The sequence below is a fragment of the Danio rerio genome, chromosome 2, assembly GCF_049306965.1.
Source record: "Danio rerio strain Tuebingen ecotype United States chromosome 2, GRCz12tu, whole genome shotgun sequence".
Taxonomy (NCBI): domain Eukaryota; kingdom Metazoa; phylum Chordata; class Actinopteri; order Cypriniformes; family Danionidae; genus Danio; species Danio rerio.
This window is the reverse complement of record NC_133177.1, coordinates 5,151,860-5,168,162: the sequence shown is the minus strand read 5'-3', so window position 1 is coordinate 5,168,162 and position 16,303 is coordinate 5,151,860. Positions and strand designations below refer to the sequence as shown.

Below are 16,303 nucleotides of genomic sequence, written 5' to 3'. Positions count from 1 at the left end.
TTCTACTGTTGAACAAAAAAAGAAGATATTTTGAAGAATGTTGAAAACTGGTAAACTATTGACTTCCATTGTGTATTTTTTTCCCTATAACTTTCCTACGGAAGTCAGTGGCTACAGGTTTCTAACAAAGTTCTGAAGTGACTGACTGTTTTTGGGGAGCCCCGAAAATGACGAACCCAATCGCTGTTCTTTCCCCAAAATAACATTTCATTTAAGATTAATTGTGCAATTAGTCAGATTATTCTGCTGGGTTCACACCAAAGGTGAAAGTATGTTTGGGCAAGCATAGTTGACACACAAAATTAACGCACAAATGAAAGGGATTCCATTAACGATAAAAAATATGCAGCACGTTTGCTGCAAATGCCTGAAATTCCCCTCAATCACTTCATTTCAATTTAACTCAAGTGGAAAATTTGTGTGTAAATTGTACAACATTGTTTTGCTGCCTACATTTTTTAGTTGAATCTAATGAACTGTTCTAGTCATCTCAACTTACATCAGTCCAACTGAATTAAAAGTGTTAAGGTAAACTGTGAACATTCACTAATTTTCCTTCGGCTTAGTCTCTTTTTCAGAGGTCGCCCCAGCAGAATGAACCGACAACTATTCCAGCATATGTTTTATGCAGCGGATGGCCTTCCAGCCGCAACCTAGTATTGGTAAACACCGGTACACACTCACTCACACAACTATGCTACGGACAATTTTGTTTATTCAAATCACCTATAGCGCATGTGTTTGGACTTTGGGGGAAAGCAAAGGAAAAGGAACAGAGGAACCCAGAGGAAACCCACGCCAACATGGGGAAAACATGCAAACTCCACACAGAAATGCCAATTAACCCAGCCGAGACTCGAACCAGCAACCTTCTTGCTCTGAGGCGACAGTGCTAACCACTGTGCCGCCTAAACTGTGTACAATTAAAAGAAAATGAATGGAAACCTGATTCATTTATTAAAATATGATAAAGTAAAAATGTTGTCGTGATTTATTTACAGTGGGGGTGGGACCGTTCACAGAATTGTCAATTTGGTTTGTGTCACGATTTCCTGTGTGATTTAGATTACATGGCCAATATATATATATATATATATATATATATATATATATATATATATATATATATATATATATATATATATATATATTATGCATAAAGTGACACATTACTTAAAAAAAGTGATAATATTTGACTTTTTAAAAATGCAATGTAGCATTACTTTTTTTGTAGGGATGTCCCGATCAGGTTTTTTTCCCCTCGAGTTCGAGTCCGAGTCATTTGATTTTGAGCATCTACTAAAACTCAATCTGATGCTTCTATAACACATAAAAAAAGAATAAATAAGAGCGAAAAAACTGATCCAGGATGTTCCTTATGTTTTATTTAATCCACCTTATTTTAACATTCAGCAATTGTTAAATTCTGAAAGAGGTCTAACTCTGTGCCCCTGCATAATTATAGATGTGTTTAAAAAGTATTGAGAATATATGAAAATATACACATCCAGTTGAAGTCAGAATTATTCGCCCCCCCCCCCCCGATTCTTTTTTCTTTTTTAAATATTTCCCAAATGATGTTTAACAGAGCAAGGACATTTTCACAGTATGTCTGATAATAATTTTTCTTCTGGAGAAAGTCTTATTTGTTTTATTTTGGCTAGAATAAAAGCAGTTTTTAATTTTTTATGACTCATTTTAGTTAAAATATTAGCCCCTTAAGCAATTTTTTTTCCAATGTCTTCAGAACAAACCATCATTATACAATAACGACTAATTACCCTAACCTGCCTAATTAACATAGTTAAGCTTTTAAATGTCTCTTTAAGCTGAATGGAAGTGTCTTGAAAAATATATAGTCAAATATTATTTACTGTCATCATGGCAAAGAGGTTTAGAAATGTGTTGAAAAAAATCTCTCTGTTAAACAGAAATTGGGGAAAAAAATAAACAGGAGGTTAATAACTCAGGGGGCTTATAATTCTGACTTCAACTGTATCTATTCGAGTCCTGATCGGGAGGTCTGGAACCACGTGATCAGACCCGATTTCCGTTCATGTGATCGGATGAGAGAATTTTCTCAGAGCCTTAGATTTCTGTGATGGAAAATTCTCATTTTCTCAACACATGGAAGAAAAGGAAAAGGGAATTAAACACCATTCTAGATGCAACCCCTCACTGGGAAACATCCATACACACTCATACAAAACAGACAATTTAGTTTATTCAATTCACCTAAAGCACATGTCTCACGCCAACACGGGAAGAACATGCCAACTCCACACAGAAACGCCAACTGACCCAGCTGAGACTCAAACTAGCGACCTTCTTGCTGTGAGGTGACAGTGCTAACCACTGAGCCACCGTGTTGTCCACAAATGTGAACTTTGTATGTATGTAATTAGCATATATTCCCATATATCAGATTTCTTTATGTGCTCTAATTGTGTTTCCGCAGTCAGAATGCGAAGACTGTCCAACATTTAACCACAGTATAAACTAGATCTGAGTTACGGTATTGTTGTCAGTATTTTGACAGGTGTTGCTGGATTTTAAAGCAAACCCACACTGGTTGTGTCCTTTACTTTCATGGGCTCCTCCTGGAAAATGTCTCTCCAGGTTAGTTACTTTGGCCCACATGTTCTTCTGCCGGCTTGGTTACAGATGTTTGGGATGGGAGTCTGCTGAGCAGGCACTTTTGAAATAAAGCAAGCATTTCATTACATAAAAAAAAACTTCAAAATTTAAGACCTTTCTTTTTGGAGGAGAAGATTTAATAAAGGTGACTTTCTGTTCTACAAAATCGGTTGCATAAAAACACATTCATTCATTTTCCATTCATTCACATCAGGGGTCGCCACACCGGAATGAACCGCCAATTTATCCAGCATATGTTTTACACAGCGGATGTCCTTCCATCTGCTACCCAGTACTGGGAAACACCCATTCACACTCACATTACGGACAATTTAATCCAATTCACCTACAGCGCATGTCTTTGGACTGTGAGGGAAACCAGAGCACCCGGAGGAAACCCACGCCAACACGGAGAGAACATGCAAACTCCACACAGAAATGCCAACTGGACCAGCCGAGGCTCGAACCAGCAATCTTCTTGCTGTCAGGTGACAGTGCTAACCACTCAGTCGCTGTGCTGCCTATAAAAACACAATATGGCAATATTTAAAGACAAAATGATGTTGGTTTCTCCTTAAAACACACAAAATAATCTACCAGAAGGTGAGTAAGATAATATTTTAAAAACCTAAGTTTATTTAGCTTGTTTAAGGGAAAATCTTGCACCTACTGGTGCTCCAGTTTGGTCACAATCCAAAGACATGCGCTATAGGTGAATTGAATAAACTAAATAGTGTATGAGTGTGCATGGTTGTTTCCCAGTACTGGGTTGCAGCTGGAAGGACTTCCACTGTATAAAACGAATGCTGGATAGGTTGGCGGTTCATTCCTCTGTGGTGAAAAAAAGGGACTAAGCTGAAAAGGAAACGAATGAATGAATTTTAGATCATGATTATATAATAAATATATAGAATGTACATCGTTTACACTTTAAATGATGTTAAAGCTAAAAAAATCAGGTCTTGAACCACTTACTTTCCTAATATGGAACGACCGGAAGTGACACCGCTTCACCCCGCCCCTCCGCGAGAAGAACCGTGCATGCTCGAGCAGCAAGGTTATTCGGTATTCAGCCTCGGCTCGAGTCTTTCGCCGTCAGGAGGGCAGGAGCCTGTGGTAAGACTTATCAGAAGTTTCCCTCATAAATGCTTTGTCTGAGAAATGTGTATTATGCATATATAAGACGAGTGCATAGTTGAACCTTTGCGTTTAGGGTTATTATTCCTCACAAAAAACTAATTATATATCTATATGATAATTTAATCACGTTATAATCGCTTTTATTTATGCTAGCGTGTGCAGAACAGGTGCAATTGAGGAAATTAATGATGGTTTTAAATTCTTAATAATATAATTTTAGAAAGTTATCCTTATTATTAGCAGCCAACGACTATAAAAGTATTATCAAAGCACTGTTAAATAGTGCTAATACTGTTTTGAAGTCATACTTAAGGTATTTCAGACCCATATTCAAAGTACAATACGTTGTCACATCAAAAATGAACGAATGCTCGAATATAAAACGAGCTTTACCTCAATGACAGAGCTGGTGTTCATCATACACGTGCTCTTCAATGCTGACCTTCACGTTAACTGATGAGACTCTTGTATAATAATAACAACGGAAATCTTACATTTATAACTACTTTAAATGCCCTCATAAATGTGTTATTTAGGCTATTATAAAAATATTAACGAAATAAAATTGATATAAGTGTACTATTGCACAATATAATCTGCAGGTTCATTTGTAAAGTTGATTTTTAGGATTATTAATTGGTATTTTTGCACTTGGCTGTAGCTGGGTTTGACATTTTCTTCAGGGTCAGCCAACACTTGTCCTTTCAAGATCGTCACCTGTTCCAAGTTCATGTCTGAATGAGTTATTATATCACTTCTGGGTTAAAAGGCTTAATATTTAAAATAAAGTCCTTTTTTGAGCGCGTTTTGATGTTTATAGGATTTGACAAAGAAAAGTGAAAATGTGCATTAAATTATGACGATATTTCTAGCAAGTCTGACGCTCAAATCACTGGAAGTAATTGGAAAAAGTTATTTAAAATGAAATAAAAGGAGTAATATAATGCTTATATGAAGCAGTGGTCACCTTTTATAACTGTTTTAGGATTGTAGGAATAATTAATAGTATTATTAATACATAATTCATTGACATTAAATTGTATATTTTTAATTTATTCATTCATATATTTATTATTATTATTATTGCAATTACATATGTAACTCGTGTAATATTTAGGAAAATTTGTTTATGCAGAATTTTATTTTATTTTTGTATTTATTTATTAATGAATTGTTAAATTGGCATCATATATTGTTTGTTTTTTTAGGTTTGTATGGTATTTTACTATATTTTATGTTTTTTCAATGTAAATTGTATTGCTATTATTAATAATAAAAAATGTGAATAATGCCATTTTAGTTATATTTAACAAAGTAATGTGTTTAATTTAAAGAATTTTCACTAAGTATTTAGTCTTACTGCTGTTTTGTATGAATTTTGAATTCATTTAAAGGTGCAAATGAACATTTTGAATATCTTTAGTTTAATAGTGACTTTATTAGGTGACTTGAAACATGTTTCAATGTGTTTTCAGGCTGTGTGACCGTCACATGATGTGCTTGAGTTTTAATCCTCTCTGTTAGTTCTGTAAAGATTATTCAACAATGTGTGCACATTCTTGGAAACTTAGAAGTTCATGATGCAGAAATAGTTTGAGGTTAATCCTGAAAAAATAGAGTTATATGTTACATATATGCCTCTGGAGAGGTTATTTTTCAAATGTGAATCACTTTAGACTGTTTCATCCATTTACTTCTCTGAAAAAATATAAAACTGAAATGATTCAGGTGGCGGTGAGACAGTCACATGATAAAAAAGCTTGATGTCAGATCTAAATGTACTGCATGAATGGATTAAACCTGTTTTTTTTTTTTGTTTTTTTTTCTGCGATAGAACATTTTTGTTATTTTTTAATCTAAAAGAAAAGCAAATTTAAAATCCAAACTCAACTTTAATTCATTTCTTATTTTACTAATTTTTATTTTATTTCTTATTTTATTTTTTTAAGAATTTTTTGTCTTTTTTATAATTATTTTATTTTAATTGTAATTTTCCTTTTTTATTGTTTTAAAATTATTTTTATGTAATTTTCCTTTATTATTATTATAATTTAAATTATTTGTAATATAATTTTCCTTTAATTTAATTATTTTTAATATAATTTTCTATTATTGTTATTATTTTAAATTGTTTTAGTTAATTTTCATTTTTATTTAATTTTATTATTATTTTTATTATTTAAAAAAACTTTTTATTGAGATTTTCCCTTGTTTATTAGAATTTTGTTATTTTTAAAATTTTATATTTAATTATGTTATTTTATACCTATTTTGTGTTTAATTAAATTTTATTTATCCATATTTTTTATTATTTTAGTTTTTTGTGTGTTTTTTTATTTTATATATTGTTTTGTTATCCATTGAATTTTTTGTTTAATATTATTTTTATTTAATTTTAAATTTAATTTTAAATTTAATTTTCCTTTAATGTTTTTTTTCCATTAATGTTTGTATTTTATTTTTAATTTAAGTTTATTTTTCTTTTATTGATATTATTTTATTTCATTTTATATATTTAATTTTGAACTTAATTTTCCCATGTTTATTATTATTATTATTATTATTATTATTTATTTTTTATTTTATTTTAAATTTACGTTGTTAATTATAATTTTTTCAGAATTTTTTTGTTCTTTTATTTTTTTATTGTTTAATTTTATTTTACTTTATTATTATTATTTAAATTTTCCTTTATTATTATTATTATTATTATTATTATTTTATTTTATATATATATATATATATATATATATATATATATATATATATATATATATATATATATATATATATATATATTTATTTTACATTGCTTTGTATATTCCCACATCGTGTAGCAACAAAAGCAGGTGCATATCTAACATCACAAGTTGCAGCATTAGTGGGACAACTGGAAAAACCCAAAAGACCTCGCCATACTTCAGTGCAGTTTCTGAGGAAAAGACAAGTAGGAGGTTAAAAAGTCAGGCCCCAACGGACGTGAGGATTGGTTTGATCTGATTGTGTGTGAGTTTTTTTCCCGGTAGGGTGTAGTCCACATGCGCTTTCCTATCTCTAGCATGCATGTGTCCGAGCCAGTTCATAGCCGGTGCATGCTTCAACTCTTTCTGCTGTAATTTTATGCCCTTTTCTACATAGTTGAAGGAATGTAACATTTTGTTGCTGAATCATACTGTCTTGAGAAGGCTTGTTTGTCTAGTGTGGATTATTAGATTAACTTGTAACCTTAAACCTCTACCGAAAAAAAAAGAGTTTTGATTTCTTAGTGCTGTTTATAATTTCTATTTTATATTGATAATAGCTAGTGGGAAAACTCAAACAGTGACAGGCCTGCAGAGATGCATGATTGTTATCCTGTGCAAACATAGTGCACACATACTGTACAGCATTTTCAGTATATAGTCAGTGGTGTAAAGTAACATGCACTCGATTTACTGAGCAGAGTTTCTCATGAATTATAATTTAGTAAGTAGTTTTAAAAATGTGTATTTTACTTTCCCTTGAGGACATTTTACTGCAGTATTGGTACGTTTACTCCGCTATTTTCCTTCAACCTAAAGTCACTTTATTTTTTCTTGTCTATGGTAATTGACTAAAATGTTTAGTTACATCGTAGATAGAAAGTAAAGGGCATCATACTGAACAACCTCAAGACATGTGCACTTTATAAATGCAGCAAGTCGTTTGGAAGCATTAAAAGTGTCCAAGACGATGTTCAAAATCTTAACACGCATTGACCAAGAGACTGTTTAGATGCAGGTCTCTAAAGTAAAAATGTAGACATTTAGATTGACTGGAGTTTTCAAGACTTTTTATATGCAAAAATCAGCATCTCTAAGCATATATAAATAGGACAGGCGGCATCACGGTGGCATAGTGGGTAGCACGATTGCCTCACAGCAAGAAGATCACTGGTTCAAGCCTCGGCTGGGTCAGTTGGCATTTCTGAGTGGAGTTTGCATGTTCTCCCTGTGATCTTGCGGGTGTACTCCAGGTGTTCTGGTTTCCCCCACTGTCCAAAGACATGCGCTATTTAGGTGAAATGGGTGGGCTAAATTGCCTGTAGTGTATGAGTGTGTATGGATGTTTCCCAGTGATGAGTTGCAGCTGGAAGGGCATCCGCTGCGTAAAACATATGCTGGATAAGTGGGTGGTTCATTCCGCTGTGGCGACCCCTGATTAATAAAGGGGCTAAGGCGAAAAGAAAATGAATGAATGAACGCAAAAATAAAAGTACAGGGTTCGTACTGGTGCCGGAAATCCTGGAAAATGTTTGATTTTTAAAAAAAAGTGTTCTCAAGGTTTGAAAAGTGCTTGGATTTTGGACAAAGTGCTTGAACTTGCTTGAACTTGAAATTACAGGGCTCGAAATTGCGACAATTTTTGTTTGCAAATGCACACAATTTTATCTACGCGAGCTCAAAATATATTTGGGAGCATTTGTGCGAGTGCATAAAATTGCTGCTGTGGGACCAGTTTTCATTGCAAAATGTTCAGCGCATGCACGTATTTAAGAAGACATTCACGCACAATGCATATTTGCACCTAAAAACGCAAAACGCAGCGCTCAGAAATAGTTTACAACAGTCAGCATATCAACTTGCGGCAGTAAACAAAGCCTGCAATGCCTGCACCGTCTTAAAGCTCTTCTGATTGGCTCACTTGCCTTCCTTGAAATGACTGGGAGCTACAGCCACAAAAATATAAAAACACAATATAAAATATAAAAAATATATAATATTATAAAATAATAAAATATTATAGAATATAATAAAATATAAAACACAGCTTCAATATTTACTAGGGGAAAAAAATGAGTGTGTCCTTCTAGCGGCCCAATACATTAATGCCTGTCACATAAAGAGAGAGCAGACCAATAAAAACATCAGTGAACAAACATACACATGCCCAGATGATTAGAAATGAATCATTGTAAATATACTGATTATTATTGTTTATTACTGTTTTATCCTAAAAATGTACAGTTTATTCTGATCTATTTTTGTATTGATTTGTATGAATAATGTTGAATAATAATATAATATATTGAATATTAATGAGATATATTGAATAATATGATGTATTGTTGATATTTTATTTAATTATTATATATAAATATCTTTTTTTTACTACTACTATTTACTGTGTGTACTGTTTTTTATTATATATGTATGTTACTTTTTATGTAAACTTTATAACTGGTTTGGCAATACATTTGTAACAATTGTCATGCCAATAAAGCAATTATTGAGTTGAATTGAATTGAATATAAAGGTCGAGAGAGAATAAAAATAACACTGACAGATTTTATTTTAGAAACCACCTAAAGTTACAAATAACAGCCCATTTTACCCTTTTTCGGTGAACTATTTCAATAAATCTTAGTTCTAAAGTATTCAACAATTTAAGTTTTTTTTTTTTTTTAAACAAGCACTATGGATTTAAATGTGAGAAAGTACATACAGCATATATTAATGTAATTTACCGTGGTTGTTAGGTGCTGGAAAAGCATAGAAATACACGTTGAAAGTGCTTGAAAAGTGCTGGAATTTGAAGATGGAAAAGGTGTAAGAACCCTAAAAGTAAAACAAACAGCGCTTATTGGTTTTCTGGGGAGTCTAACAGTGTTCAAATACTAAAATTAAACAATCAAACATAAAATAACATGGCCATCATTGTATAAATAATTTTATACAATAATAGAAAAATAATATCTAATAAAATCTTCATATTTTAATCTTCAATAAATAATCTAATTCTGAAGTGTATTACGGATACACATATTGTGATATCGATGCTCAAACTAGTAGGTGTCAAGTTATACTTCCATAGTAGGTAAAACAAGTTCAATGGAAGTCAATAGTTACAGGTTTCCGACATTCTTCAAAATAATGTCTTTTGGATTCAACAGAAAATGACTCAAACTGGTTTGTGACAAGTGATTGATGAGTAAATGAATGTCAGAACTATCACTTTAAGAGAATCCTAAGCCAAACAGTGTGCACTAGAGCGCTTTAACATATATTATAGCATCTGTTATCGCAGACTGTTTTACGGCTTGTTTTGTTGACATAACAATCTAATCATAATTATGTTATGACCAGATTTATCTCCTTCACACTGATTTTAGATATAGATGTTGTTGGCCTCTCAAAGGTGCCTCAGTGGATTTAGAGACTTAAACAGGTCTATGTAAAAATGACTGCATGTGCAAGTGAACAAATGAAGACTGATGTTTTTCTGAAGAGGTGGAAAAGCATTACAAGATATTTAGATGTGCACATTTAGTTTTTCTGCTGAGAATTTTGGTAAAAATCTGCTGAATTAATTTGGAAGTATCATAACTAAAACAAACACTTAACATATGAAATCAAAAAATAATATCTTTTTAACTTTTATTTAATGTTTAAAATGCAAATTCAATTAGATTAAATTTATTTGGTAAACAAAGCATCTACTAAAAGACATAAATAAATCAGATGAACATTTTTATAGTAGTCAGTAACATTGCTGAAGTTAATTTAAAAACTAAATAAATATAGATTTACACACATTTACTCAAGTAAATAAACAGAATTAATGATGGGCTAAAAATGTGTGCAATTCTGCAGAAAATCTGCGCGCGCAGATTCCATGTGGGCCTACTTATCACCAATGTAATTTGAGGTAACAATGTAACTAAATGTGTCCCCTGAAAAGAATTTAGAATGGCAGTACTCATTTATTTATTTTGTGTTATTTATCTTATTTTATTTAAAATGTTTATATTATTATTATTTTTTATTTTCTAATCTGTACAGGGTTAAATTGTTGGGGAAGAGGTTGTTCTGTAAAAAAAAAGAAAAGAAAATCATAAATATAAAGTAAAAAATTTAAAAAGATACAGATTTTGTTGACAATGTTTTATTCTCTTTCCACAGATTTTTGAGGTCACAAATGGATCAAGCCAGGACAACCATCTCCAAAATCGTAAGACAATCATTTAATTGAAATGTATGAATTATTTAAGAGATAACAAATGGTCATTTAAAGAGTTAGGTCACCCCAAAATGAAAGTTCTGTTAATAATTACTCACCCTCAAGTCGTCCCAATACATTTGTTCATCTTCTAAAAATAAATGAATAAATGTTAGATGAAATCCTAGAGCTCTCTCAACCTCCATCCTCAGTGGTTTAACTGCACTCAAAAAAATGACGTTTGCTACTGTGTTTGTTCAAACGACTCACCACAGCTGAAACACCACAATTCTTGAGTTTTATTGGTTGACAACATTTTTTTTGTTAAATTCACTTAAATTTGTAAGACTCAATAAGTTTACTTCACAGTGTAAAATGCTGATTTCCCTGGAGACGATGTAACAATTTTATGGCTGATTATTATCATATATTCTGGAATTGTCCAGCAATCCAATCTTATTGGTTAATGGTGGTCACTGAAATTGAATCAATACTGGGTTTTGAGATTGATCATAGCTTTGGTACTATATATTTAGGAAACATACAAACCGATTTTAATGCACAAGACAAATACCTTCTCAAAATACTATTAGTTGCTAGTAAAAAAGCAATAACCAAGAAATGGAAGAGATTCCACCAACAAAGGATGAGTGGATAACAATTGTAGATAATATGTTTGAAATGGAGAAACTCACCTTTTCTTTAAGACTAAACATGGATAAATGCTATAAAACTACATATCCACACATTCCTTCGTGCATACACCCGGTCTTTCATATACACTGATTGCAATCACAGCTGTCTCTGTTTCCCCGTTGATTACCTGGACTATATATTCAGTCATTCATCTTCTGTTTGTTAGTTCGTCGTTCGTCTTAGTGGTATGTTATTCCTGATTCCTGTCTAGTTTCCTGTCAGAGTTGTTTAGTTCTAGTTCTAGTTTAATCTGTTGGAGTTCCTTGTTTGTTTGTTTACTTTGTTACTTTGATTTTTGGATTTTTGGTCATTTTCACTGCACTAATACATTATTAAATCTGCACTTGGATTCTACTCCCATTTTGTTCCTGTTTTCTATCCTGAAACGTGACAAATAATGTTTGTATAGTGAAGAGAACACCGGACAGTATTTAATTTCGGTGCCTCGTAAATCTTTTTCCAGTTCAATGGGGAACCACGTTCCTACACGCGCTTTAACCTGACCCAGAACATGGAGGGCGACAACAGCCATGTGGAGATGAAGCTGTCGTCTGACATGGATGAAGAGGTGGAGGCGAACGGTGTTGGGGAAAACCAACGTAATGGTCAATATTACCCCAGCAAGCTGAACCAGCGCTCTCCCAAAACTGTCTGCGGATTCGTCGTTGGCATTCTGCTCCTCTTCCTTTTTGGTAATTATCTTATGACATGACTCTCAGAAATGGTTTATTTAGATTGCTCAGTCATTAGGGTGTGTCAAATTGTTTTCTGTATGTTGTTTTGGTACAAAAAAATACACAAATTAGCCTGTGTATTTAATAGTTTAGCTAATAATGATTGGCATGGTACAGGGTTTTGATGGGAAATATGACCCTGGACCTCAAACCAGTCAATTTTGTGAAATTTGAGATTTTTACATCATCTGAAAAGCCCTTAAAGTTGTCTAAATGAAGTGCTTTGCATTACATATTGTCAATTAGAAAAAATGTTTGATATTCTTTTTATATTTACACTAAGAAATTATGAAACATATTTTTATGAAACATGATCTGTACTTAATACTCTAATTACTTTTGGCATATAAGAAAAATCATTAAGAACCGTTCATTAATACCTTTACAATGTATTTTTGGCTAAAAATACTAACGAAACAGAAGTTTTGTGGGTCACAAATATTGGTTTGCTGCCTTTCTGTGACAAAGAAACAACTTATTGTGTTGATTTATTTTATTTTAAGATTTATTCTTATCCTTTTTGCCTTTATTATGATAGGATGGTATGTAAACGGCGAAATTGGTGAGAGAGAGAGAGAGAGAAATGGAGGGAATGGTGGGTTGGGAAAGGTCTGTGAGTCGGGACTCGAACCCTGGGCTCCTGAAGTGAAATGCTGCTATATATCGGCGTCTGGTGCCAAAATTGTGTATAAATAAGCAAATATTTCCAAGCATAAAAATTATTTCTGTATTTTTCGTCTTTCAGGATACCTCATTGGTTACATGTCTAATAAAAGCACAGGCAAAACTGAAATCAAGACAGATTGTCCGGTGTTTAGTGAGACGGCTCCGGTGAGACCAGAAATCGCTGTTTCGTTGGACTGGAGTGATCTCAGGGCATTGCTCAAAAGGAAACTGACAACTGAAAACATTAACAGCAACTTCAAGTAATTGCACACACACACACACACGTTTGTTTTTGTGAATTGTGAGGACATTACATAGGTTTCCATTGGTTTTATAAAATACTGTACAAACTGTATTTTGTATTGCCCTAACCTCACCCTACCCCTAAACCCTCACAGGAAACTTGTGTACAGTTTTACTTTCTGAAAAAAACTCATTCTGTTTCACTTATAAGCCTTTTGAGAAGTGTCCCATCAGCAGTGTCCTCATATTCCACCACTTTAATGTAACACCCGTGTCATACCAATGTAATTTATACCGCTTTGTGTCCTTATATGTCACAAAAACATGTACAAACGCTCACAATGCTCTAATTTATCCATACTGTAAGTTGATCTCAAATGTGTGTTTGTGTTTCTCTGCAGGGAGTTTTCTAGTCTCAGTCACCAGGCGGGAAGCTCAGGTGATGAGATGCTGGCTAATAAAATCATGGGGAAATTCAAAACATTGGGAATGAACCCCTGGACCGATGAGCACTATGTGAAAGTCCACGATCCCGGTGCATCCAATAACAGAGTGCTCTTCCGTAACAATGTGGTGGGAACAACCGAGGGCTATCTGGCCTACAGTGCTATTAAAACAGTGCAGGTTAGTTCTGACAGTAGTTTGAACAGGTCTTTCATATAGTCAGGGTCAGCATTATTAAAAAATAAATATAAATAATCCAGGATTTAACTCTAATATTTAGATTTTGTAATAGTACTGGGTTGCGGCTGCAAGGCCATCCGCTGTGTAAAAGCATGCTAGAATAGTTGGTGGTTCATTCTACTGTGGCAATGCCAATCAGGGACTTAGCCAAAGGAATCATTTGATTAAATATAAGAAACAGTACACTTGAGCTAAACAAAAGGATCTATAGACGTGTTAAGACGTTTTAAAAGTTGACTACAATAAAAAGACTTGATTTTAGTGCACTTTAAAAGCTACTAGTTGACTTCACTTTAAAATTGAGTAAATCCTTTGTAACTTGAAACTGTTAAGTTGGCGTAACTTAATATTTATAACTACTACATACAGTTACATACACTTAATTTACTTAACGTTCCCATGAACTGGAAGATGCGGTTCATATTGTGACGCAATACTTAGAGGAATAGAATATTAAAGGACAAAACAGTGGGCGTGGCTTGTTTTTACTGCAAGCTGATTGGATGTAGTAAAGAAACATTTCATTCAGAAAGAGCTGGAAAAATGTTTGGGGAAAGTTATTACAACCTAATGGATTCTTCCTGCTCACCATTTCTGTTTGTTGTCAAAACTGACAGTTGGAGCAGCGTGGTTAAATATGTTAGCCTCTGTTGGCGCCAGTGGTGTAGTGGTTAGTGAGTCGAAACATGCACTCACAGCGACCCGAGTTCGATTGCTGCATTTAATATGCCGATTCTTCCCCTCTCTCTGCTCCCCATGCTTTCCTGTCAATACTCTGTACTGTCCTATCAAATAAAGGTAAAAACCCTAAAAAATAATTATAAAAAATAAATATATGTATGTTAGCTACGCCCATTTGCTAAGATATACATAATCTGGCAGTTAAAAAAAAAACAGGAACTACATTTTCAGATTTCAATTAAAGATAAGAAGGGCAAACTATTTATTATTTTTTTAATAACATGCACAGATGAATTGTTCAGCACAAAACTAGGACTTTATTATTTTAATCACTACAGGTTTACTCACTTTAAAGGGATAAATCACCCCAAAAATACTCAATTGTTTCCAAAATTTCGATTGTTGAATGCAAAATAACATATTTTGATGAAAACTGAAAAGCTGTAACCATTGACTTCCATGATATGAAAAACAAATACGAAAGTCAATGGTTACAGGTTTTCAGCGTTCTTTAAAATATCTTCAACAGAAGAAACTCATCAAGTAAAGTAAAGAGAGAGTAAATGATGACAATTTTTATTTTTGATTGATCTATCTTTATCTTTAGTCAACTAATTGCTTATTAACAGTGGAAAGCTAATGATACAAAGCATGTTCTGTATTCAAGCCTTTAAATGTCACTTTAAGCTTATACTGGTGTCTTGATATCTAGTAAAATATTATTTACTGCGATCATGGCAAAGATATAAGAAATTAGTTATTAGAAATGAGTTTTTAAAACTATTACGTTTAGAAATGTTGATAAAAATCTTCTCTGTTAAACAGAAACTGGGTAAAAAGGGTGGGTTAATAATTCAGAGGGTTAGTAATTCTAACTGTATATGTATATAAAAAGTCAATGAATAATATGAGGTATTCCTTATTTCTTGTCAAATAGGGCGCAGCTCTGTATGCCCATTATGGACGGGCAGAGGATTTCAGACGCCTGCAAGAGGTCAGTGCTGATGTGAGTGAAAAGGTGGTCTTGGTCAGAGCTGGACTGCTCAGTTATGCTGAAAAGGTTGGTGATATCACACACTCATGTTTCATATTGAACAAATGATGATAATAATAACGATATTCAATATTAAGTAATATTCAAGCATATTCATCCCTTTGTTTTCATGCATTTGTTATAGGTTGCGAATGCTGCTAGCTTGAATGCTAGTGCCGTGCTGATTTACCCAGATCCTGTTAACTACCAAATTAAAGAAAACACTGCTCTTTTTGGCCATGTAAGTTGTAAAATTTTACCTTTATCCGATTATTTTCTAGCTGTAAAAAAACTAAAATGGTAACACTTTACTTAAAGAGGGTGTTTAAAAGACTGTCATGAACCCTTTAAAATCACTAATAACTAAAATGCTAACACTTGTTGGGGGTGTTCATAAGACTGTCATGAACTGTTTATAATCTCAAATAACTAAAATAGTAACACTTTACGTGAAGGGGGTGTTCATAAGACTGTCATGAACCCTTTATAATCACTAATAACTAAAATGCTAACACTTTACTTGAAGGGGGTGTTTAAAAGACTGTCATGAACCCTTTATAATCACTAACAACTAAAATGGTAACACTTTACTTGAAGGGGCTGTTCATAAGACTGTCATGAACCCTTTATAATCACTAATAACTAAAATGCTAACACTTGTAGGGGGTGTTCATAAGACTGTCATGAACCCTTTATAATCACGAATAACTAAAATACTAGCACTTTACTTGAAGGGGCTGTTCATAAGACTGTCATGAACTGTTTATTATCTCAAATAACTAAAATAGTAACACTTCACTTGTAGGGGGTGTTCATAAGACTGTCATGAACC

General features: G+C 33.0%; 1 protein-coding gene across 2 annotated transcripts in view; it reads left to right on the top strand.

Moving 5' to 3' along the window:
- The first annotated feature begins 3,697 nt into the window (after positions 1-3,697).
- The window catches only part of tfr1a (transferrin receptor 1a), a 30,869-nt gene continuing 18,263 nt past the window's right edge, over positions 3,698-16,303 (top strand). Inside the window, exons 1-7 of one of the 2 annotated variants that reach the window (XM_005163666.6) lie at positions 3,698-3,753; positions 10,698-10,746; positions 11,894-12,122; positions 12,910-13,090; positions 13,475-13,697; positions 15,376-15,498; positions 15,617-15,712. In XM_005163666.6, the coding sequence (XP_005163723.1) occupies positions 10,714-10,746; positions 11,894-12,122; positions 12,910-13,090; positions 13,475-13,697; positions 15,376-15,498; positions 15,617-15,712 (885 nt within the window). In that variant the 5' untranslated portion in view covers positions 3,698-3,753; positions 10,698-10,713. Of the gene's footprint in view, positions 3,754-10,697; positions 10,747-11,893; positions 12,123-12,909; positions 13,091-13,474; positions 13,698-15,375; positions 15,499-15,616; positions 15,713-16,303 lie in introns of those variants that run through there. The other variant, NM_001009917.1, reaches the window with a different exon arrangement.